At 48.6% G+C, this 24,553-nt stretch overlaps 2 protein-coding genes across 2 annotated transcripts; one reads left to right on the top strand and one right to left on the bottom strand.

Annotated features, from left to right (window-relative positions):
- Positions 1–3,900: 3,900 nt before the first annotated feature.
- LOC123062145 (uncharacterized) lies at positions 3,901–5,720 on the bottom strand. Its single transcript, XM_044485508.1, has 3 exons — positions 5,272–5,720; positions 4,815–5,156; positions 3,901–4,720 (listed from the first exon to the last, which is right to left on the bottom strand). The coding sequence occupies exons 1-3, from the start codon at positions 5,569–5,571 to the stop codon at positions 4,208–4,210; spliced, it is 1,155 nt and encodes a 384-aa protein (XP_044341443.1). The 5' UTR covers positions 5,572–5,720; the 3' UTR covers positions 3,901–4,207.
- Positions 5,721–5,846: 126 nt separating this feature from the next.
- On the top strand, positions 5,847–19,163 carry LOC123056981 (L-type lectin-domain containing receptor kinase I.8). Its single transcript, XM_044480177.1, has 4 exons — positions 5,847–6,076; positions 6,228–7,085; positions 9,400–9,565; positions 18,290–19,163. Exons 2-4 carry the CDS (start codon positions 6,233–6,235, stop codon positions 19,161–19,163), a joined length of 1,893 nt encoding a protein of 630 aa, XP_044336112.1. The 5' UTR covers positions 5,847–6,076; positions 6,228–6,232.
- Positions 19,164–24,553: the final 5,390 nt, after the last annotated feature.

Raw genomic sequence — 24,553 nt, forward strand, 5'->3', positions numbered from 1 at the left:
GACTTAAATCAATGACATATTAGTTGAATTTATTTCTACTATATAAGAAATAAAGTTCAAATATTTTTGTAAGTTGCCTGTGACCTTGGACTAGTTTCTGAGCTCACATAACAATTTACAGAAAGTTCAAAAAATGATTTGACATTTTAAATCAAATCAAAACCAATTGCAGAAAATAGAAAACATTAATAAATAGAAAAACCGGAGAGAGAGAGAGAGAGAATCTACCTGGCGCCTACCTGTGCGGCCTGCTGCTGAAGCCTGCCCATCCCATCCCCACCTCCCCTGTCGTCTTCCTCCTCTTGCCAGGAGGACGAAGGGCGCGTGGTCGCCGCGCGCGAGCCACCTCCTCCCTGCCTGCTTCATCCCAGATGCGTCTAGGCGACGCCACGCACTCCCCTCGACCCTCTCCCACTCTCCCCCATGCACATCCCCTCCCCTGGACCTCTCTCTCTCACCCCCCCCCCCCGAACGGCTTCGTCGCTGCCGCTCGTCACCATCGCGGCCACCGCCATTCCGACGACACCCTGGAGCTACCCACGAGCTCCGCCTCGTCCCTCTCTTCCTCCTCACTGAGCCGCCCGACGCCGGATGCCCCTGGATGCCGCAAGCACCGCTGTTCCCCTCGTCGGCACCGAAGATCGTCGCCGTTGATTTGCTGCCTCCTGTGCCTCCCTGAGCTCTCTGACCCTCCTCTGCCGTTCCCCTCTCTCCCCGTGCTCTGTTGCGCCGTGTACCCGCCGTTTCCACCAGAGCCGTGAGCCGGCCGCCGCCGTTCTTGTCGCCGCCATAACAAGAGCTAGCAAACCTCGTTCCCGAGCACGACTACGTGCTTCGTAGCTCTGCGGCAAGCTAACGCCGCCACCAGCTCGTCTTCTCGTGCACCATAGCGCTGAGCCACTCGAACCCGAGCTCCGGCAACCGCCACGGGCTCCACTCTGGCGAGCTCCGGCCTCCCCACAACCCAGCACCTGCACCGTTCGACGCGCGGGAGCAAGAGCTTTCCAACGCACCTAGACACGCTTCGAACGAGGCCCTTTAGCGCTTTTCCGAGCCACGCCGCCGTATCGGCCCTCGCCGGCGACTAAACGCCGGCGGGTTGACCGCTTTGACCGGTAGGGTTTGACCCCGCTGGCCTGGGTTGACCCCGGTTTGACCTCCCCTGGGTCCTGACGTGTGGGCTCAGGCACCTGTTTAATTTGTGTTAGTTTAAATAGTGTTAATTAACTTAGTTAACCCACTGACTCGCTGACATGTGGGCCCAGCCCTGCTGACATTTTAGTTAGTGTTAGCTTAGCGCTAATTAACTCAGTTAATTAACTGAGTCACTGACCAGCGGGCCCCACTGGCCAGGTTTGACCTGGACCGCCCTGTTGACTGCTGACGTCACAGTGACGCAATAAGTGTTTTCTGGATTTATTTTTATCCAGGAAATTCCAGAAAATAGCCAAAACTTCTAAAAATCATAGAAAATCAACCGTAGCTCCAAATCAAACAATTTATATATGAAAATGATCAGAAAAATCCAAAGAATCTGCTTATGGCATTTGCATGCATGTCAGAGCAACTTATGTCCTCTGCTTAGGACAATTCAATTAAATGGCATTTAAGAAAGCACATATAGAGTTTGAATTTGAACCTTTGGTTCAAACCAACTTCATTTAATATGTTGCTAGTTGCATTAGTTCAATCAATAGCATATTGCCATGTCATGAGCATGCATCATATTGTTGCATTGCATTGATTGTGTTTCTTCTGTGTTTGCCGGTGGTTGTTCCCCCTCGGTAGACGATGTTTTCGATGAAGAGGTCGATGACACCAATGAAGAACTATACTATCTTCAGAAGTGCCAGGCAAGCAAACCCCCTTGTTCATTCCGATACAAACCCACTTGCTCGCTCCTGCTCTCTTTTACTACATTAGGACAACAACGATTCAACTGTTACATGCTGTGGTAGTTGAACCCCTTTCCTCTGCATGACATGTCATTGCCACAGTAAATAGATGAAACCCACTAGCATGAGTAGGAGTTGTTTGAGCCATGATGTGCCTACTCATTCATGCTTGTTTGTCATGCCTGCTATTGCTTAGAGTTGTGTCAGGTCTGATTCATCGGGGATGAATTGGAAAATGGTGAACATGTCCTACTGTGTGTGAGCTAAGTGTGTTGAACACGATTTGGTAAAGGTATCAATGAGAGGCCATGTAGGAGTATATGGTGGGTTGTTTCATTTGGAATCGTCCTTAAGCACCGAGATCTGTATGTGTGATTTAAGAACCAGTTACTACCATGCATTGGGATCCTTAATTGACCCTCTCAGCTTCTTAACCACCCTAGTCCTCAGTCCAGGAGTTGCAACTAGTTTCTGGTGTTTGTAGGATATGTGTTGGCGGCCATGCGTAGCGCTGACCCCAGGGGTGGGCTATGATGCGGTAGATACACCGTGGCCGGGCATGTCGGGCGCCCGTTTGGTGTCTCGGAACCCTGTACACATCGTTCGGGGCCGTATGTGGAATCCTCGGCCGGACTCCCTGCGGATGGAACCCGGATAGGCGATAAACCTGGACTAGAGACTTGAGTGTTTAGGTAGGCCGTGGCCGACACCCTCGTTGGGCTTCCGCTTGAAGGTTGCCGAGTACATGTCGTGTAAACGACGGTAGGTGGTGAGAGCGTGTATGAAGAAGTACACGCCTGCAGGGTTAACATCATCTATTCGAATAGCCGCGTCCGCGGTAAAGGACTACTTGGTTGCCTATACAGTTCATAGACAAGTGAAAGTGGATACTCTAAAATGCGAAAGATAAGTTTGAGTGCTATGGATGGCGTTCTCGTAGGGAGACGGGAGCGGATCCTTAGCGGTGTATTGATATGGTGAATATGTGGACTCGTGTGCGCCACCTCAAAAGTGTTACTTGCAGTCGTAGTTCAGGTTAGCCACTGAGTCAAAGCTGGCTTGCTGCAGTTAAACTCCACCACCCCCTTTATTGATACCGATGCATATGTAGATAGTTCTGATGTAAGTCCTGCTGGGTACATTTGTACTCACGTTTGTCTATTTCATGTTTTGCAGAGAGACGCCAGTCTCGCTAGTAGTTCCATGTGGACTTCGACGTTTAGCTTGTTACCTCAGCTACGATCTTGTGCCCTCGGCAGGATCTGGTAGATAGTCAGGCTTCTCAGCCTTTTTCATTTGTAGATATCTGTACTCAGACATGTTAAGCTTCCGCATGTGCTTTGTCTGGTATGCTCTGAATGTTGGGTCATGAGACCCATGTTTGTAATATCTGGCTCTTCGGAGCCTAATGAATAAATACTTTGAGTCATAGAGTTTTGTTGTGATGTCATGTTGTATTTGCACATATCGAGCATATTGTGTGTATGTTATTGAAATGCTTGGTATGTGTGGGATCCGACAATCTATTTGTTTATCCTTGGTAGCCTCTCTTATGGGGAAATATAGTCTGGTGTTTCCACTGAGCCTTGGTAGTCTGCTACAGCCCGGTTTACCGGAGTCCTGCTAGTCCAGTACTACTGCTCCGGAACACTTAGACTGGCCGGCATGTGATTCACTTCGTTCCTGTGTCTGTCCCTTCGGGGAAATGTCACGCGGTGATTTCCTGAGTCCTGCTAGCATGCTACAGCCCGGGTTCCCGGAGTCCTGTTAGCCCAGCTGCTACAGCCCGGATTCACACGCTGATGACCGGCATGTTTGATATTGTTTCATGTATGCATGTCCCCGTAAGTTAGTGCCACTTTGGGTTCACGGCTAGTCATGTCGGCCCGGGTTCTCTGTCATATGGATGCTAGCGACACTATCATATACGTGAGCCAAAAGGCGCAAACGGTCCCGGGCCAAATAAGGTGACACCCGTGAAAATATCATGCGTGGGGCCGCAAAGTGATATGAAGTGTTACATGCTAGATCGGTGTGACTTAAGATCAGGGTTCTGACAACAACTTCAATTTATGCAATGCTACTTCATAGCCATGCTTTCCCATAGAAGAGAGAAGAAACTTTAAGTAATTCTATTCCTGGATCATGGCGTGTACTTGCGATTGGTTGAAAGAAGAATCAACACACATACAGCTATGGCCACGTCTACAGAAAAGATTAGCCTGGAAGTAATGGATTTCGATGTCCTTGGATTAACGTTGTTTGTTTCAAATTAGCACTACCGCGAGCACTTGATTATTCGCGGTGTCCGGTCATCCGCCGGGCTGGTCGTCGCCCTCCTTCTTGAGGTCTGACGGCGGCAGGAAGTAGTCGGAGGTGAGGCCTTTCACGTTGAAGTCGGCCTCCTCCACCGTCCACGTCTCCTCCAGCTTCCTCTTGTGGTTGACGGAGCCCTCGCCGTAGCGGAAGAGCGTGACGGCGGTTTTCCCGCCGTGCGCGATGTTGACGCCGTCGATGTGGCGGTAGTTGTTGATGACGGATTCCATGCTGGTCTCCCAAAAGATGTTCTCACTGCGTCGCGCGCCCTTGCCCGACTTCATGCGGAGCAGGTGATTATCCTCGAGCTGGATGAGCAGGCCAGTGCGCTGGCTGAAGTATCCCCACACCGTGTGGTGGATGATGTCGAACGCAGCCGCGCTCCGCGCCCGCAGTGTCGCGGCGCTCGCCTCCAGCTTCAGGATGAAGCATTCCTCGCCGTTGATGACCTTCTCGCCGATGCATACCGCGTCGGAGAAGAGGTTGGCGATCGACCGCGGGTCCAGACCCTGCAGGCCATGCATGCATGCGTCAAGAAGGTCTCGAATTGATCGATGCATCTGGTGGAATACATCGTACAATTGGTAGGATACGTGGGCGTGCCTGGAGGGACCGGCGGAGGGGGCGGGGCGGGCCGCGGGAGGCGTGGGAGTTCTCGGCGGCGGACTGGCGCCAGGCGACCTTGCCGTCGCTGCCGGCGCTCATCTTGTGACCGGCCATGATGAGCTCGAAGTACCAGACCTCGGGGCACTTCTGCCAGAGCACGAAGCCGCCGACCTCGGCGCGTCCCTGGGCGGCGGTGACTGTCTGGTCGCCGAGGTGGAACTCGGACGCGCACATCTTCACCTTCCCGACGGCGTACATGCTCTGCACGCCCTGCAGCGCCGCCTGCCCGCCCGTGGCGGCGATGTACTGATGCATGATGTACTTGGCCGTCGACGCTTGCTTCATTCATGCATCCACACAACCAAACACACGTACGCTACGCGCGTCAGGAATGAATTCAACCGTGTGTGCTGCTGTTGCTGTGGCGTGCACGGAGCATGCATGCATGGCTTACGATGGAGGAGTCCCGGATGGAGCGGCTGAAGGCGCGGTCGTGGGGGACGGGGCAGGGGATGAGCGGCGAGCCGACGACGTTGAGGAAGAGCTGGAGCTCGGCGTTGGCGGCGGCGGCGGCGGGCCCGTCGGCAGTGGCGCGGTCGAACGCCTGGGTCTTGAGCCAGGCGCGCATGTTGGCACCGCCCCCCCGGCGCTTGTCGGCGCCGGGGGCGTTGGCGAGCATCTCATCGGGGATGGGCACCTCCAGCACGGTGTCCAGGGAGTCGTCGCGGTCATGGTTCGGGCACAGCTTCCTCATCACACGACCACCACCGCATCAATAATGCCGACCGGCCGACGGGAGCAGGACGCCCGGCGCGCTGTGCAGGACAGACAGGAGAGTCGGAGGGAGAGAAACAGGGGGAGGAAGGAACGAGAGGAGAGGGAAGGTCGGGGACATGTAGGAGCAGGACGCCATGCATTGGAAGCGAGGAATTAGTGGATCCCGCGGAGCCCGGAGGTCGAGGCGAGGCCGGAGCTGCATGCATGCAGCAGCGTCTCGCCGGAACCCGGGAGCGCCCTGGACCAGACCAGGCCGCGGCCCATTTCACGAAAATGGCCTTACACTTTGGTGACACCACACGGCCCGGCCGGCAGAGCAGACCTTGCGTTCCACTACAAAAAAAAAAGGCAGAGCAGACCCTACCTTAACTTCCACACAGCAGCGGCGGCGGCGGCGGCGGTACGATTAGCTTCCTCGCCGGCGCGATCGACGCCCACTCCGCCACCAGCCTATGACATCTGGTACCCGCCTCTGAGATCCGGTATGCGCCTCTTCCTCACCCCTCTCCTCGAAACTCCGGTGGTGGAATGGTGGTACCCCATCCGCTGAACCGTGCACGCCAAGTGCTCGACGCTTCGTGTGCTTGGTCGGTTGCGATGAACCAGGATCTCACCCACTGAGTATTCTCGCAGGAACGATGGCGGAGACGCAGCCGCGCTCGCCGCCGCCGTCGTGGTCGGCCATCCCGCTGGACCTGGCAAGCCTGGTGCTCCGCCTCCTCCCCGCCTATGCCGACCGCGCCCGCTTCGCCGCCGTGTGCCCGCAGTGGCGCGACGTCGCGCAGCAGTTCCTCCGCCTGCACCCGCCGCTGCCGCTGCTCGCGCTCCCGGACGGCACCTTCTACAGCCTCCCCTACGCCAAGCCCTTCCGCTTCCCGGGATTCGGCTTCGCCGGGTACCAGGGCGTCTGCGGCAGCTGGCTCGTCTTCCCGCGCGACGACGAGTGCTTCCTGCATGACCCGTTCGCCAGGGCAACCGTCAGGCTCCCTCCTCTCTCGCGCGTCCGGCTGCGTCCTCCAAACGCAGTCCAGAAATGGACAAAATGGGAAGACGGGGAGCGCTCCCCCGACCCTTACACCACATGGATGCATATAGAGGACATGGAAGGGAAGCTGCGCATGAGCAAGATAATATTGTGCTCTCCCAACCTTGTTGCTGCTCTGGTCGGTGTTGGAAGGCCCTGTCACCTTCCAATATGCCATCCAGGAGGCCCCAGTCAGATTCTAATGTGCCAGCCGGGGGCCTCGTCGTGGTCAGTACGCGCGTACGACAGGTGTAGGCTTTATGAAGACATGGCGTTCTACCAGGGCAAGCTCTACGCCATTGCCAATGATGAGAACCTCTTTGTGGTGAACATCAGCCAGGACCAATGCACCGGGGATCCACAGGTTTCTCGAGTTGGACAGGTCATCAAGGGTGATCCCTGGCAGACAGTTGCGTCCGAAGGTGACAATGCACCCGGCAAGAAGCTCTACCTGGTTGAATCACGCGGTAAATTGCTGATGGTATGCAGGAAGATTTGGGTTCCTGAACTTGAAGACGGAGATTTTTCTTTCGGGAATGAGTTTGAGGTATTCGAGGCTGACTTTGAGCATTCACGGTGGGTGAAGGTGACAACTGTGGGGGATGACCAGGTGCTGTTTCTTGGGAGAAGGTGCTCCAGGGCTGTCTCTGTGTCTCAGTATGGGTTGCCGGGTGATCGCATCTTTTTCTTGGATGATGACGAAGTGAATCGTGTGAAATACGGCTATGATGAGAACACCTTTTGCAGTGCCTATAACATGAGAGACGGCAAGGTCTCTTCCCCTCACCCAATGATCTCCTGGAAACGTTGTGATGAGATGTGTCTTGCAGCATGGCTCTTCCCTCAGGACTGAATCGCTGAAGTGAAGATGTTATTGCTATTCCAGCTGCTTCCAAGTTGGTATGGTGATCAGTAGTTACCAAGCCAATAAATTGCCTTAGTATGTATCCAGTTTGACCACCTTATTTATCTGAACTTACATGGTGGTTACTATGGTGCAAGTTGTTCACTTAATTGGTTTACCGTTTCCTGGGAAAGATCCTAAAGTGCATGACTGCTTATGTATCAATTGTCTTAGCATGGTGATCTCTGACCTTTTGTAGTGGCTGTAGAGTTGATTGTTCATACTGAAGTTCGATGAACCTACTGCTGCCTTTTGCGACTAATAGTTTGTAGGAACCTCATATGTGTGAGCCTACATGATGGTTGCATTGTGCATATCCCATGTGGATCATGTAGATGAGATAACTATTTTATATTGCTACTAGACGACACCTAACTGAATGTTTGCAATATCCAATATTACCAATTGCTCCCATCGTTAACAAATACTATAAGATGTGCCAACTTATTTTAGAATCCGACGTATAGAGATATGTCTTAGTGTGCTTGTTCACTCATTTCAATCTGTATGTAATCTATACTGAAATATCCAATACATCTTATATTTATGAATGGAGGGAGTAGTTACGTGCATAGTAAGGCCTCCTTTGGTTTGGAGGATTTTTGTAGGAATTTCATAGGATAAGATTTTTGCAGGAAAAATTCCTTTAGAGCCCTTTGGTTTGTAGGAATGGAATCCTATTCCTATGGAGGAATTCTTCCTATCCTCCACATTTCATAGGAAAATAAACATTAGCCTAGACTTAATGGAAAAAATCGTATGAAGTGAATCAAAGGACATCTTCTTTCCTATTCCTACTCATAGGATTTGAGATGCATGTCATCTCATTTCCTATGACTTTTCTATTCCTATGATTTCCCTACCCTATGAATCAAAAAGTTTTTTGTGCAGTTGAGTTTTTTATATGCAATACCCAGTGCTGAATAGGCATTGTGGTGGAAGCTAGGCTTTGGGAACTTCCCTACGGCACAAAATTGCTGGGATTAATCATTTTTTACGGCCATGACGGATTCAGCGTTGTCCTTACTACTAGGTGTGACAACGGCTTCACCAAAGAGTAGACATTGCAAAAGCTGAAGAGCTTGTTAATGTTCACCATTTTTAATATAGCATCCTTTGCCTCCAAGCTAGTTAGACTTACAGAATCTGCGTCTAGCACGAAATAGCTGAGCTTGGACTTTTTCCAAGGTCATGAAGGATTCGATGTTGGATTAATCTGACAATGACCTCGACAATGTTCTGACAATGAAAAGTTGAAGATCATCTAGTTTATGTATATATCCTTATGGTTCAACCGAACCACTGACATAAATAACCTCAATTCCTCAATTCAGTTGTTCCTCTCAACCCCTGCAGTCAACTCTACGGTATGAATGCAAATTTTGACTCGGACATTTTTTACTGATATAAGCAATCCAATGGTATATCCCCATGTGTAAACTTTGTGATGTGTTCATAAATTTTTATTTGGAATAAAATACAGGAATGAACAAAAGTTAGTGAGGCAAGTATCATGTGCAGACCGTTTCTGTTTTGAAAAAAAAAACAGTGCGGACCGTTTCATCTACTTTGGAGCCAATCCTAGGTTCTTGACTAACCATGCAGATAGGTCTCAATCTCATCTATAAAACCCCACATCCGTACTTTTCATTATGATTAATCCACAGCCCAATTCCATTTCTAAGAACAGGCGAGCAGTAAGATGTTGGGTCCGGGATATCATAACCTTCTTCTAGGAGCTCTCCTGTTGCTCTTCTTTACGATGATCTCCTCCGGGGCGGCGCGGGACGACGTCGTGGCCTATAGCTTCGCCACCATCAACAGTACCACGGCCGACGGCTTGACGGTCGTCACCAACCAGTCACAGGTAGTATCAGGTCCAACCCTGTTCGGCATCGACCACCCGACTCTCTCCGCGGTGAACGAGTCCGCCGGGTTCGTGGTCCTCTCGCGGACAGTCGAGCTCTGGCGCGGCGGTGATGGCCGGCAGGGACCTCCCCGCCAGGCATCCTTCAACACAAGCTTCACCATGGACGGGACCTCCCCTCACTGGTGGAAAAAGGGCCTTTGGTCGCGGTTCGCAACTGCCATTAGTCGCGGTTGCGCAACCGCGACAGACCGGGCGCGACTAAAGGCCCCCCCCTTTAGTCGCGGTTGCTTAAGAACCGCGACTAAAGGCCCGTCCACGTGGGCGCCAGGTGGCCGTCGGGGCGGAGGACCTTTAGTCGCGGTTCTTCTGGCCAACCGCGACTAAAGGCCGCCGCAGGTTTAGGGTTTTAGCCCCCCCCCTTAAACCTGTTTTCTGTTTAATTTGTATTGTTTTATTTCTTTTGTGCTTTATTTTAATTTTGAAGGAGTTTCATATATTCTACGGTACTACATACATGCATATGAATGTACAATTTCAAATAAATTTGAAATTAGAACCAAAAAGAATTCAAGAGGAATATACAATATATATTCAATATCATCGGATGACCATATACAATTTTGAACAAGTTTCCATACATGATTTAATGCATATAAAGTTCTACGTCCTCGTAATAGTGTTCTCCTTTAGGATGGAGGACTTCCCTGCTGAACCATCCAGCTAGTTCCTCTTGAGGTGGTCGGAAGCGAGCTTCTGGACTAAGCATCCACCGGAGGTTATTCCTCTTAGCATTGGTATCACTCGGAACCCGCTCAGAGGTGTATCTCCGGATCATCTCACAGACATAGTATCCACATAGATTGGTCTCCGGTGGCTGAATATCCCCAGCATTCTTAGCCTTTAACATTTTGAATTCTAGCTCTTTTTTGAATTCACCGACCTTTGTATCTACGAACCGTCTCCAAACCCTACGAGGCAAAGAAAATTAAATGAACAAGAGAGTTATTAATTAGTTACTTGATATTAGGAAATGAACGAAATAGGCCGATCGATATAGAGCGCAAATGAATGAAAATAATTACTTCTGCAGCATTCTTCTCATGCCGCCCCAAAGCTTTGGATCCATATTCACAGAGTCGTGGACGAGACATTCTGAGGTGTTAACTTTAATTACTAGCAGAATCTAGTGGAACCTGCGGACACGATACATGCACAGTACGTCATGCATAACTCATCGATTAGCCGGCCACATACCATGCATGGAGTAAACAAAAGAGAATGTGCTCAAGACAGAAACACTCACTCAAAATGGTAAGGAAATAGAATATCACTTTTGAGTTCCTGCTTTGTAAGAAAGTGCCACAGGTCTGCCTCCACGTCGGCGGGGTGACGCTCCAACACATGTCCATTAACGATGTGTGGGTCAATGAACCCAACATCATGGATGTTCCTTACTCTGCATTCCTTAATCTTCATTCTGCATGTATAATAGCGGACACAACAATATAGTTAGGACATATATATAGTGCAGGCAATATGAACGAGATGGGGTAGAAATTAATAAATCACTTACAGAACATAGCAACTGATGATAGATTTATCGAGCTCGCGCAGATTGAAAAGCTGGAACAATTCACTCAGTTCAATTTGTACATAGTAATGTTTGAAGTGATGCTCATGTCTAACTTCCGCATAAATATATTCTTTGGCGCTTTTATTTTTTATGTAACCCTTGTACCATTTCAGCAGACCTTTCATTTGTGGAGGTAGATCCTTTTCCTGCGCAGGCTCGACGAGAGGCCCATTCTTGACATATGTAATTACTACCTCCTTCACTGGCGCCTCATCAAGGCCTAACAGTTCACGAAGAGTAATACCTAAGTTGGCCGCTTGTTCTCTGGCACTCGTTACAGTCAATCCCTGTGCTGCCGCAGCTTGTATGATCTCGGGGGCATCCGGACAGAAGGCTTCCACTATAAGCGGGGCAATCGATTGTTTACTTTGTTCCCCGAGCTGGGCAACTTGTTTCCCGCTTTTTTTACTTTCGGCCTTCTCCCGCTCTTTGTTCTCCTTGAACATGAGTGCCTGCCTGCGAAGTTCACGTGCATAGTCGTTAGGCAGATTCTTCGCGGCTTGGGACGGTGTGCTCAAAAATGACTTAGCCCACTTCTTTTGCTCATCAGAAAATACTGGCTTGGGCTCGGGCTCTCTTTTCTTCTTGCAGTCCGCCTTCCATTTCTCCAAATCAGCAGCCGCGACCGCGTCGACTTCCTCGGCACTACGTTCCCAAGGCCTTGTGGGGAGAGGCTTCAGTGATGGCTCCGGTACCTTTGTGGTCTTAGGTACATAAGGGTCCGGGTTAATAATCCAGGACTGCTTCTGCTTCTTTGCCGGAGGTGGATTGGGGGGCGGCGTCTGATCACCCGCCGGACGAGGACTGGGGGGCGGCGGCTGATCACCCGCCGGACGTTGTGGACTGGGGGGCGGCGTCGGCTGACGTGACGGAGGTGTAGGTGAACCGCCACCACCACCACCACCACCACCACCACCACCACCGCCACCGCCACCACCACCACCGTAGGGGGGTGGACTTGTTGTCCTTGGCGCCTCGCCTGGAAACTTGATAAACTTCTTTTGCCATAGAATGAAATGGCGCTTGACATCTCCAAGTCTTTTCTCTCCTTCAGGTGTAGCAATGTCAATCTCCAGGTCCTCAAACCCTTGGACTATGTCCTCCACCGTGACACGAGCATAGCCATCTTGAATGGGGTTGTTGTGGTGGAGTGCTCCAGGTAAACATGGTAAAGCACTGCCGATGGCTACCTTCATGGACATGTTCCCGATAGGATAATACAGATGACATTCTTTCATCTCCTTTATATCGTCCACGGGGTAGCGAGGATGCTCCGGTGAAGTAATTTCGACCACCAGAGGCTCCGGTGCAGTAATTTGGACCACCAGAGGCTCCGGTGCAGTAATTTCGATCGTCGGTGCATCTGCACCAGCCGGTGGGGCCTCCGTGGAAGCCACGCTGCTTCTCCGCTGCTGGCTTCCGAGATCCGCTGGATGATCTTCATGCTGCACCCGAGCTGCATCTCTTTCGGCTACTAGTACACTCATGGTTTTCTTCATCACATCCATTTCCGATGCCAACCGCGCCACAACATCTTCTTCCCGATCCATCTTTCTCTTACGGCTTCTGTAACCGTACGGGTCATCGTTCTGGGGGAACCCTATTTTCCACGGAATGTGCCCCATGCCTCGTACACGTCCTCCGTGTTCAGGATTCCCGAGGGCTTTTGTCAGCGCGTCGTTCTCTCTGTTGAACTTGATCTTCCCCTGTTGAGCATCCCTCATTGCGTTAATAAGGGCTTGGGTGGGTTTAATTAATTTGCCCCGGTAAACACACTCCCCTGTCTCCGGGTTCAGCGTTCCCCCATGCCCGTACCACCAGCTTTTGGCCCTTGGGTCCCATCCCTCCGTACCTGGACGGATTCCTCGCGCCCTCAGCTTGTTCTCCATCTTCTCCCACCTAGGCTCCCAAAGGCGATACCCTCCTGGCCCCATAACATGATTGTACTCCTTCTTAGCCGCATTTTCCTTATTTTTTTTCGATATTTGAATGAACTGCTCCGATTTCTTTTGCTTCACAAATTCTAGCCAATCATCTTTCAGTTTCTCATATTGTCCTTTGAAATCCGGAGTCTTGTTCTGCTTGACAAAGTCATGGGCTAGATTTTGCTTGAATTTCCGGAATGCGTCGGCCATCTTATGAAGAGCGAACTGTTTGACTAGCCTCCTCCTCTTCTTGTTTTCCTCAATCTTGTTACCCTCCTCATCGAATTTGTTGTATTTCGGAGGTAGAACGAAATGTTCCATAAGCTTCTTGAAGCAATCTTTTTTTGTTCTCTTATCGACAAAAGTGAAACCATCAATTCGTGCCTTCTTTGGCTCATTCCACTCCTGGACGGTGATCGAGACGTTGTCTCTAACAGTGGCTCCGCATTGGCTGACAAACTTGGTGGCGGTGGCGGTGGCGAAAGGGCGGTGGCGAAAGGAGGGGGCGAGGAAGGGGTGGGAGAGGGTGTCGCGGTAGAGGGGGCGAGGAAGGGGTGCTGGCCACACTCTTTTTTCTTTTCTTTTTCATTTCATTTCATTTTTTCTTTTCCTGTTTTTATCCTTTTTTTCTTTTCTTTTTCATTTCATTTTTTCTTTTTCATTTCATTTCATTTTTTCGTGTATTTCAAAAAATTGATTTTATTAGACACAAAAAAATTCTTTCTTCTTTCTTTCTTCATATTCCTTTCTTTCTTCTTTCTTTCTTCTTTCTTTTTTTCTTCCAAAACATATTCTTTCTTCTTTCTTTCTTCTTTCTTTTTTTCTTCTTCCTTTTTTTTCTTCTTTCTTTTTTCTTCTGTTGTTTTCTTCCTTTTTCTTTTTTTCTTCCTTTTTCCTTTTTTCTTCCTTTTTCTTGTTTTTCTTCTGTTTTTCTTTTGTTTTTTTCTTCCTTCCTTCTTCTTCTTTCTTCTTCTTCTTCTTTCTTCCTGCAGGGCGGGCGGCAGGGCGGCGGGCGGCGGGCGGCGGGCAGGGCACGGGCGGAGGCGGGCAGGGCACGGGCGGAGGCGGCGGGCAGGGCACGGGCGGAGGCGGGCAGGGCACGGGCGGAGGCGGCGCTCACTGGGGACGGGGGCGGCGGCGCGCAGGGCTTCGGCGTCGGCGTCGGCGTCGGGGCAGGGCTTCGGCGTCGGCGTCGGCCGGGGCAGCGCTTCGGCGTCGAGAGAGAGCAGAATGGGAAGTGGCAAAACTGCTAAGTGCAGTATTTATGGACGCACCTTTAGTCGCGGTTGGAGAGGCGGATCGCGACTAAAGGTACCCTTTAGTCGCGGCCCTCCACCCCAACCGCGACTAAAGGGTGCCCTTTAGTCGCGGTCCGCCTCCCCAACCGCGACTAAAGGGTTTTGGCGCCGCCTCCGTTCCCGCGCAGAAAGACCCTTTAGTCGCGGCCCGCCACCCCAACCGCGACTAAAGGTATCCTTTAGTCGCGGTCCGCCTCCCCAACCGCGACTAAAGGGTTTTGGCGCCGCCTCCGTTCCCGCGCAGAAAGACCCTTTAGTCGCGGTCCGCCTCCCCAACCGCGACTAAAGGGCTGTGCTAGAACTGGCGCGGTGCGGTGGGATGTTTAGTCCCACCTCGCTAGCCGAGAGGCTTCGACAGTGGTTTATAAGCGCGGCTGCGCTTACCACTTCGAGCTCCTCTCAAATGCAGGCTTACGGGCCTATTCTGTCACTGTGTGCCTGTGGGCCTACTGGGTCTTCTGCGGGCCTGAATCCTGGCCCTTTAATGGGTTTCTAGTCGTATTCAGGCCGTGGTGGCCCAGTAGGTGGCATATTTTCTTTTTTTCTTCCTTTTTTCCTTTTTCCTTTTTTCTTATGTTTTTCTTCTGTTTGTTTTTTTCTTCTGTTTTTCCTTTTTTCTTCTGTTTTTTTCTTCTGTTTTTTCTTCCTTTTTCTTCTGTTTTTTTCTTCCTTTTTCCTTTTTCCTTTTTTCTTCTGTTTTTTTCTTCTGTTTTTCCTTTTTTCTTATGTTTTTCTTCTGTTTGCTTTTTTCTTCTGTTTTTTTCTTCTGTTTTTTTCTTCATTTTCAAATCTTAAAAATACAATTATATATCAAAAAAATCAGAAAAATAAAACTAATTCATTTTAAAACCCCTTGAAGGTTTGACAAAAGGTTTGATACAATAAATTATTACACATCATTTCTTCCCTTGTGTCCCTGCTTGCTTACGATTGTGCCGTATCCATGGAGCATCCTCATCATTTAACTTAATGCTTGGGTCGGTGTTCACTTTGAAGGGCGGAATTTCAGCAAACATATTATAATCTTCTGACATGTCTGTCTTGTCCTCCACTCCCACGATGTTTCTTTTCCCTGAAAGAACAATGTGGCGCTTTGGATCATCGCATGATGCACTGATCGTTTTCTTATCTTTCCGTTTCCTCGGTTTGCTACTCATGTCCTTCACATAGAAAACCTGAGCGACATCTTTCGCTAGGACGAATGGTTCGTCAAGGTAACCAAGATTGTTGAAATCCACCATTGTCATTCCGTATTGCTGGTCCACCTTTACCCCACCTCCTGTTAGCTTGAACCATTTGCACCGGAACAAAGGGACCTTAAAGGAGGGTCCATAGTCAAGTTCCCATATCTCCTCTATGTAACCATAATATGTGACCTTTTGCCCATTCTCGGTTGCTGCATCAAAGCGGACACCACTGTTTTGGTTGGTGCTCTTTTTATCTTGGGCGATCGTGTAAAATGTATTCCCATTTATCTCGTACCCTTGGAAAGTCGTTATAGTCGAAGATGGTGTCTTGGCCAACATGTACAGCTGATCTACAACATCATTGTCATTCATTAAATGTTTTTTCAACCAACTGCCGAAAGTCTCCATGTGGGCCTTCCTAATCCAGGATTCAGGCTTCCCCGGGTTGTCCGAGCGTAAAATATTCTTGTGTTTCTCAAAGTACGGAGCCACCAAGCTGGAATTGGTCAGTACAGTGTGGTGTGCTTCAGTCAGAGAATGGCCGTCCATACATATCGTTGATTTCCTTCCGATCGTGCCTTTTCCACTTAGTCTCCCCTCGTGCCAAGATCGTGCCTTTTCTTCTTCCACATGGCTGCGTGCCCGTCAGCTCCCTTCGGAACTGATTGTCCGCCAGGACCCTTTCCAAAGATGACTTTCAAATCCTTGACCATATCAAATACCTCAGCACCAGTGCGTTCCGCAGGCTTCGGCCGGTGATCTGCCTTGCCGTTGTAATGCTTGCCTTTCTTTCTTACTGGATGAATTTTCGGAAGAAATCGACGATGCCCAAGGTACACGTTCTTCTTACAATTTGGCAAATGTACACTTTCAGTCTCATGTAAGCAGTGCGTGCATGCATTGTATCCCTTATTTGACAGTCCCGAAAGGTTACTAAGAGCAGGCCAATCGTTGATGGTTACGAAAAGCAACGCTCGTAGGTCAAATTCCTCTTGTTTGTGCTCATCCCACACACGGACACCACCCCACAGCTGTAAAAGTTCATCAACTAATGGCCTTAGGTACACATCGATGTCGTTGCCGGGTTGCTTCGGACCTTGGATGAGCACTGGCATCATAATGAACTTCCGCTTCATGCACAACCAAGGAGGAAGGTTGTAGATGCATAGAGTCACGGGCCAGGTGCTATGGCTGGAGCTCTGCTCGCCAAAAGGATTCATGCCATCCGTACTTAGAGCAAATCTTATGTTCCTTGCGTCAGCTGCAAAATCTTTGAACCATCTGTCGATCTTTCTCCATTGCGTTCCATCTGCGGTGTGTCTCAACTCCCCGTCCGACTTACGGTCCTCTTTGTGCCATCGCAACAACTTGGCATGCTCTTTGTTCCTGAACAGACGTTTCAACCGTGGTATTATAGGAGCATACCACATCACCTTGGCGGGAACCCTCTTCCTGGGTTTCTGGCCCTCAACATCGTCACCAGGGTCATCGCCTCTGATCTTATAACGCAATGCAGTGCATACCGGGCATTCATTCAAATTCTCGTATTCACCGCGGTAGAGGATGCAGTCGTTGATGCATGCATGTATCTTCAGAACCTCTAAACCTAGAGGGCAGACAACCTTCTTTGCTTCGTACGTACTGGCGGGCAACTCGTTATCCTTTGGAAACATATTCTTCAACATTTTCAGCAAGTTTTCAAATGCCGAGTCAGCTACACCTGCCTCTGCCTTCCATTTCAGCAAATCCAGTGTGCAGCCCAGCTTTTTCAGACCATCATCGCATCCGGGGTACAGCGCCTTTCTGTGATCCTCTAACATGCGATCCAAATTCTCCCTCTCCTTTTCAGTTTCGCAGCGTCTCCGTGCATCAGCAATGGTCCGACCAAGATCATCAACGGGATCATCACGTGCCTCTTCTTCACCTTCCCCTTCACCTTCAGCATCCTCCATGAAAGTATCACCGAAATGAGCAAGATAGCTTTCATCGATGAAATCATCCCCTTCTTCATCTTCTTCCATTATAACCCCTCTTTCTCCATGCTTGGTCCAACAATTATAGCTTGGCATGAAACCGTGCCGAAGCAGATGCATGTGAACATCTCTTGAGGAAGAGTAACCCTTCTGATTCTTACAGATAACACATGGACAGATAACAAAACCCCCCTGCTTGTTCGCATTAGCCACTACGAGGAAATCTTTCAAACCCGTAGTGAACTCGCCGGAGAGTCGGTTACCGTACATCCATTGCCGATTCATCTGCATTATTATAATATAAAATATATAATTAACCATCATGCATTTGTTAAACTAACTAGCTACAAACAATATAAATTAAACAATGAACTGCACACATGCATATTTTATCAATGACACACATGCATGAAAGGTTCAAGTTGCTAACCGCGATCGAGGAGGAAAAAATAAATGAGGAACCTCAAGTGTGGCTCCAACACTTCATATCATGTTTGTTTCACCCTCTTAGGGTATTTCATCAAACACCTTGTGTGCATAAGAGGAACCAAAAGCAAACCTACACCCCCTTGTGAAGCTTGTGAAGAGAAGTGGCACCAAATGGCTAAGTGAGTGTGCTGAACTGGTATATATAGGGGAGGAGCTTTAGTCGCGGTTGGCCTGGACAACCGCGACTAAAGGCCTTTGCGCACCTTTAGTCGCGGTTGGCCTGGCCAACCGCGACTAAAGCCCCTCACGTGCACCAGCTGGCCACCGAGCGCCCTGGGCCCAGGCCTTTGGTCGCGGTTCGTCTGCCGAACCGCGACTAAAGACCTCATTAGTCGCGGTTCCTACAGTTTCGCGACTAATGGGGCTGGACGGAAGCCTCTTTTTCTACCAGTGCCTGTGGCGTTCGTCGTCCTCCTCGACAGGTTCCCGACGTATAAGGGAAAGTTTATCAGCGTGACGACGTTCGTCTCGGGCCCCGGCGACCCCACGGAGCGCGGCAGCAACCGCTTTGCCACCGTCGAGGTTGGCACGGTGAAGTCGTACGCCCCGGAGTCTCCACGCGTGGGCCTCAACGTCACCGTCACGCCCAGCGGCGCGACGCCGATGGTGACCGTGTGGATCGACTACCATGCCGTGCTGTCCCGCCTCGGAGTCTTCGTCGCCCCCACCGGCCGGACTAAGCCCCGCGAGCAGCTCGTCGGCGACTCGGCCGTCAACTTGACGGGTCGCACCAACCAGTCCGCGTTCGTCGGCTTCTCGGCCTCCAGGGTGGCCTATGTCCTCTCCGGCGTCCGCGGCTGGGATCTAACGGTGGAGAGGCTCTCGCCGGCCGCCGAGAAGGATGATAATAAGAAGTCATGGCTGGTGATACTGCTCGCCGTTCTAGGATCTGTGGCTTCCACGGCTGCCGTGGCCGCCGCCGTCGGTTTTTACTACAACTCCAGGTACAGGAGGTGGAAGAAGGACCTGGAGCAGCTGGCCAAGTCCATGCAACGACTCCCGGGGATGCCATGCCGGATCGACTTCTCCGACATTAAGAAGGCCACGAAGAACTTCGACGGCACAATGAAGTTGGGATCGGGAACCTTTGGCTCCGTGTACAGATGCAGGCTTCCTGCAGCACCAGAGACGGGCCGTCCAGAAATGGAGGTGGCCGTCAAGAAGTTCACGCGAAACGACAACCGCCGCTTCGACGACTTCCTGGAGGAGGTCAGCGTCATCAACCGTCTGCGCCACAAGAACATCGTCCCTCTCATCGGTACGTAGCCACGTGCACACTTTAACATTTCTTTAGAGCATCTCCAACAGATGCATGATAGCGCGGCGCGTTAAAAAATATTTACAGTGTCGAAATAGCATTTTTGCACGTGTAGGAGGGTGATTGCTTTACTAGGCACTGCAAAATTTAGCATGCCGCTATAGCGCTTCGTTAGACGCGGAAAAATCCTGCATGCGACTAGCCGGTGCTTGGAAACAACACATACAAAAAAATGAAATAATACATAGTTCAAATTCATAGCATAGTTTCCCAAATCACAAGCCAGTTCATACTATGCTAAATAAAAATAGATAAAGCGATGCTAAATCAAACTAGTCCTCGTCCTCCTCGATGGTGTAGTCCGACGATGTAAACACGTCGAGCCACTGAGCTGCTCCGGGGGCGTGGCGGTATGGCGGGGCGCTGGAAGAGACGGAGGAGAAGGCGCGGCGGCGGGGCGGCAGAAGAGGCGAGGAAGAAGGCGCGGCAGGAGGGAAAGCATGGCAGTTGGCGGGCATCCGCGCGCGGCTTTTAATCAGCGCAACCTCTCACACGTCAAATTGGCGGTTTATCCAGTGCGTAGGATATTTCACACGCTTGTTGAGGATGCTCTTATTTATATATATTTTCCTTCTTGAATGGCTTTGTCTAGGGAAGGTATTGTGCACCGGACGAAAAACATGGATACCGTCCGCTGTGCTTTTGGCTACCACACAAGGAAAATATGTAGAAAAACCATTTTTTTTATTTTCTTGAATCTGTTGAATGCACGTATAGTTAAATAATACGGAAACTCTCAGAGTAATAAGCAGTAAAATGGTGTAGTGATAAATGGTAAATATGTACTCCCTTCGTTTCTAAATATTTGTCTTTCTAGAGATTTCAATAAGTAACTATATACAAAACAAAATGAGTGAATCTACACTCTAAAATATGTCTACATACATAGGGGCAGACCTACGTAGGAGCTATCGGTGTCACAGGACACCGGGTAATTGGTCCGATTACGTTATATTTATAGCCCATGTAGGCGTGTGACACTGGTAAAATTTGTTGTTGGACACCGGGAGAAGTCGCCAGCGACTGAGCGCTCGCGCAACCCATTTAGTAATAGCCCATATCCAGCCCATCTGATCGATCGACCTAAAGAAAATCTGATCAATTGATCCGCTTTGTGTGTATCTGCGCATATTGCCTTCTGCTTTCTCGCCTCCTCTCCCGTGAAACCTTATGGCCTCGTCCTTGTCCTATAGGACAACCCATGGCTCACCATGGCATGGCGGCACGCTGACTTTTTCCTTGGTGGAGAAAATATTAAGGGAAGGTAACTCCCTCATCTTTTTGAAGTCCAAACCTCGGCTAGGGTTTTGAACCACAAAGGTCTTACAATTGAGAATTAGGTTACGGTACTTATCCAAATTTGAGGAGTGTTTCCCATCTGTTTGATAATTGAATTACTATGATATTCCAAACTTTTATTGTGATTCACATCTACTTGAGAATTGGATTACTGTGATTTTTCAGGTTATCATGGTGATTTTCCAATTTACCAATCATCTTTGTTTCCTTAATTTGAATTTTTCTACGTATATAATCAACTAGTATTTCTAGTTAAACACTTCATTCTGCTATTTTGGCAAGCATTTTTACTACTGACCGTTTTAAACTGTTGAGTGTTATTTTTATGCAAATCATGTACTACAAGTATGATTGTAAATTGTCTGCTAAATCTTTATGATAGCGCCGCAATTGCTGTAGGGAGCCTTGGACCTCGGCACTACAATGTGGTAACCGTTGTGAAATTCAGCAAAAACATCCAAATATCATCTATCCCCGATGAAAAATTACCCACTATAGCTGCTGAGAGAGTCCGCCCCATTTTTTTCTTCCTCGAATAAAAGCAATCACTACATGGGACACCAGGACATTTTCGTCCTGGGTCCGACCCTGTACATACATCCGTATGTTGCAGTCCATTTGAAATGTCTAAAAAGACAAATATTTAGGAATGGAGGGAGTAAAAGGTTAAAGGCCAGTTGGGGGATTGAACTCACATGCTCAAAACGTTAAGGACACGTGCGGAGGACTGCCACTGCGTTGGTAGCGAGTTTGGAAACAATATGAGTTTAATACAAATAAATGCCTACCTCAATAAAAATTGAATTCAAATTTAGTTAGATTTTTTGAGCATATTTGTTTGGTATTTTCTGGTATCTGCGGTAACCGCATTTCTCGCCCCATCTCGGTAATTCTTTGGATTTCGGAAGCCAAACCTAGGAGTATCATTTTTTCGTTGTCCAGTCGTTATTGTAGGGTTTGTGGTAGGTTCACGTTGAATGGTACTTCCTCCATTCCATAATCTAGTATGTCCGCGCTTTTCGAGATCTAAGTTTGATCATACATTTAACCAACGAGACCGACTGCGGCGGGAGTAAAAATCAAATTCAGTAGTATAATTTCTGCTGCCTCCACGGTCGGTCTCGTTGGTTAAATTTATGATCAAACTTTGATCTCGGGAAATGCGGGCGCATTACATTGTGGAAAGGAGGGAGTATCAGGTTTTCTATCATCTTTCTGTTGTAAGTCAATTTGTTCAGTACTGATGCTGAGTTTTGCATATCATCATTGAATAATCAATAGTATATGATTGTGTGCTCCTCTCCGGAAAAAAGAACTGGGGTTGAAGATTTTTTCTTGCTAGCCTGAAATTAGAAATTCCTCTATTTGATGAATGTACCATAACATGACAGGATTCATATTTGAAACTTTTAGGGTATCCTGGGACCCTCTTTATTAAAAACACCTAAATTTGCAGAAATATGTGTTTTTGACAATTTAGTTTATTTAATTTAACTAAGAAAGGTCTGAAGTACCCTAAAGGTTTCAAATTTGCAGCCCTAATCACTATGCATATTTACAAATAACCAGTTTGCTTCACTTTGTAGCAACTCTTTTTTTAAGGGTTCACTTTGTAACAACTTAATATTGCAGGTTGGTCTTACCATGGAGGGGAGCCCCTCCTCATCTTTGAGCTCATGCCCAATGGCAGCTTGGACCAACATCTCTTCCATCTAAAAACACCAATTCTCCTATGGGACACCCGCTATGCCATCGTGAGGGATATAGCCACCGGCTTGCACTACGTACATCATGAGTATGAGCCCGCGGTTCTTCATCGTGACATCAAGGCGAGCAACATCATGCTCGATTCTACCTTTGGTGCCCGCCTGGGTGACTTCGGCATTGCCTGCACGGTCCCTCTCGACCGTAACTCCGTGACCGGCCTAGCCGGGACACAAGGCTACATAGCGCCGGAGTATGCCTGTAGCTACAGAGCTACGAGGGAGACTGACATCTACGCGTTCGGTGTCGTCGTCCTCGAGACCGTGACCGGTAGACGGGCGCTCGACAGGGATGTCCCGTCTGAAGGTCACATAACGGACTGGATATGGCGTTTCCATTGGGAGGGAAAGTTGCTCGATGCCATGGATCCCGTGCTTGCCATTGCGGGGTTCGACGATGATGATGCCAAACGCCTAATGCTGCTTGGCTTGGCATGCACCAACCCAAACCCATCGAACCGGCCAAGCATGCTAGAAGTGGTGCAGGTTATCACCAAGTTAAAGCTACCGCCGGCCGTGCCTCCTAAGAAACCAACGTTTGTGTGGCCTCCACAAGGATGGAGTTCATATAACTCTTACTTTAGCACAGAGACAAGTACAATTTATGCAAGTGGCTCATTAACCAAGGCCAGACAGGTGTAGGGAACATTTCAAAAATACTACTTTAAAATTTGCTTATTTGTTCACACTTCACCTAGATGAATATGTGCTTGTTTTGGAGTGTAACACGTGACCCTGGCTATCATAAGTTAAGACTTTTGAATGTGTTGGCAATTCAATATGACATCAAAGTGAAAGCAAAGAGGACTTGAGTGCAAATGCAACAAACACAATATATCAATCACCTAACTGAGTGAAGCAACTAAGGTAATGTTTGGTATTGCCGTGGATTATGATTTTGTTTGCACAAATAATTTTTACCTATCTTAGTGTTTGTTTGACATGCTTTGCTTCGACAATTGTCAATGTTAAGTTTGGCTAGTCCTGAAACACTAACCTTTGATATAGATGCGCATACAACTCGGTAATGTTGTGTGGATGGAGGATTTTAAAGAGATTAAAGTCATCTATGACACTCTTGTTAAACTTTTTTGAATTTTAATTCACATATCAGCATCAAGTGATATAAGTCTTGAGTATGAATACGACGCTCTTGCGCTTTTTCTCTTTTACTGTGACAACATCTAAGGTGTGGACCAAATCTACTTGGACGAACTTAGCTTACATATGTTTGCAGTGCCTCTGCTTACTCCTTCGGATCGTACCCTAGCACTTTTCTTCTTTGATTTAAGGGAAAGGTGTGGTAGAAACCAGGAACACTAAAACCCTCTTATCTAGCCAGCCATTTGCTGCATCATGGTCCATGCATGAGCTTTTCTCTTTTTTGTTTCTCTAAATATTATTTTAGTTGAGAAAAAAATCATGTAGTAAGTTAGTTGACTAGCACATATCTTAAAGCAATGGTGAAGGATAAGGATAAAGGCTACAATGTGCTTGGGCTTAGAGAAACAACTCTCTTGACTGAAATCTTGTGTTTGCCCTCTTGATTCAGTCTGAATGCCATATGATGGAGCATGGAATTCGGAATGCACAAACCATCCCGTCAACTAGAATTTCTTTGAATAGGCCCTTGGCACATAGTACAACATAGGGTGCTAGGGGTGAACGCTACGGTTTATATCCTTCCTGGTTGGTAGCTAAGCTAACTAATCCTGATGCCTACAGGCATCGATGCAACATGTGGAGGCGGCTGTTGGAAATATGCCCTAGAGGCAATAATAAAATGGTTGTTATTATATTTCCTTGTTCATGATAATTGTCTATTGTTCATGCTATAATTGTATTAACCGGAAACTGTAATACATGTGTGAGTACATACACCACAACATGTCCCTTGTAAGTCTCTAGTTGACTAGCTTGTTGATCAATAGATGGTTATGGTTTCCTGACCATGGACATTGGACGTCGTTGATAACGGGATCACATCATTAGGAGAATGATGTGATGGACAAGACCCAATCCTAAGCATAGCACAAGATCGTGTAGTTCGTTTGCTAGAGTTTTTCTAATGTCAAGTATCATTTCCTTAGACCATGAGATTGTGCAACTCCCGGATACCGTAGGAGTGCTTTGGGTGTATCAAACGTCACAACGTAACTGGGTGGCTATAAAGGTGCACTACAGGTATCTCCGAAAGTTTGTGTTGGGTAGGCACGAATCGAGACTGGGATTTGTCACTCCGTATCACGCAGAGGTATCTCTGGGTCCACTCGGTA

This window comes from Triticum aestivum, chromosome 3A, assembly GCF_018294505.1.
Source record: "Triticum aestivum cultivar Chinese Spring chromosome 3A, IWGSC CS RefSeq v2.1, whole genome shotgun sequence".
Classification (NCBI taxonomy): Eukaryota; Viridiplantae; Streptophyta; class Magnoliopsida; order Poales; family Poaceae; genus Triticum; species Triticum aestivum.

Excerpts from the sequence above, each read along its gene's own strand:
- LOC123056981 (XM_044480177.1), top strand. The coding sequence starts at position 6,233 with ATGGCGGAGACGCAGCCGCGCTCGCCGCCGCCGTCGTGGTCGGCCATC. Across the intron at positions 7,086-9,399 it reads CTACCTGGTTGAATCACGCG|GTCCAACCCTGTTCGGCATC; the intron begins GTAAATTGCTGA and ends AGGTAGTATCAG. Across the intron at positions 9,566-18,289 it reads TTCACCATGGACGGGACCTC|GCCTGTGGCGTTCGTCGTCC; the intron begins CCCTCACTGGTG and ends TTTTCTACCAGT.
- LOC123062145 (XM_044485508.1), bottom strand. The coding sequence starts at position 5,571 with ATGAGGAAGCTGTGCCCGAACCATGACCGCGACGACTCCCTGGACACC. Across the intron at positions 5,157-5,271 it reads CCATCCGGGACTCCTCCATC|CAAGCGTCGACGGCCAAGTA; the intron begins GTAAGCCATGCA and ends GCATGAATGAAG. Across the intron at positions 4,721-4,814 it reads CCCTCCGCCGGTCCCTCCAG|GGTCTGGACCCGCGGTCGAT; the intron begins GCACGCCCACGT and ends CATGGCCTGCAG.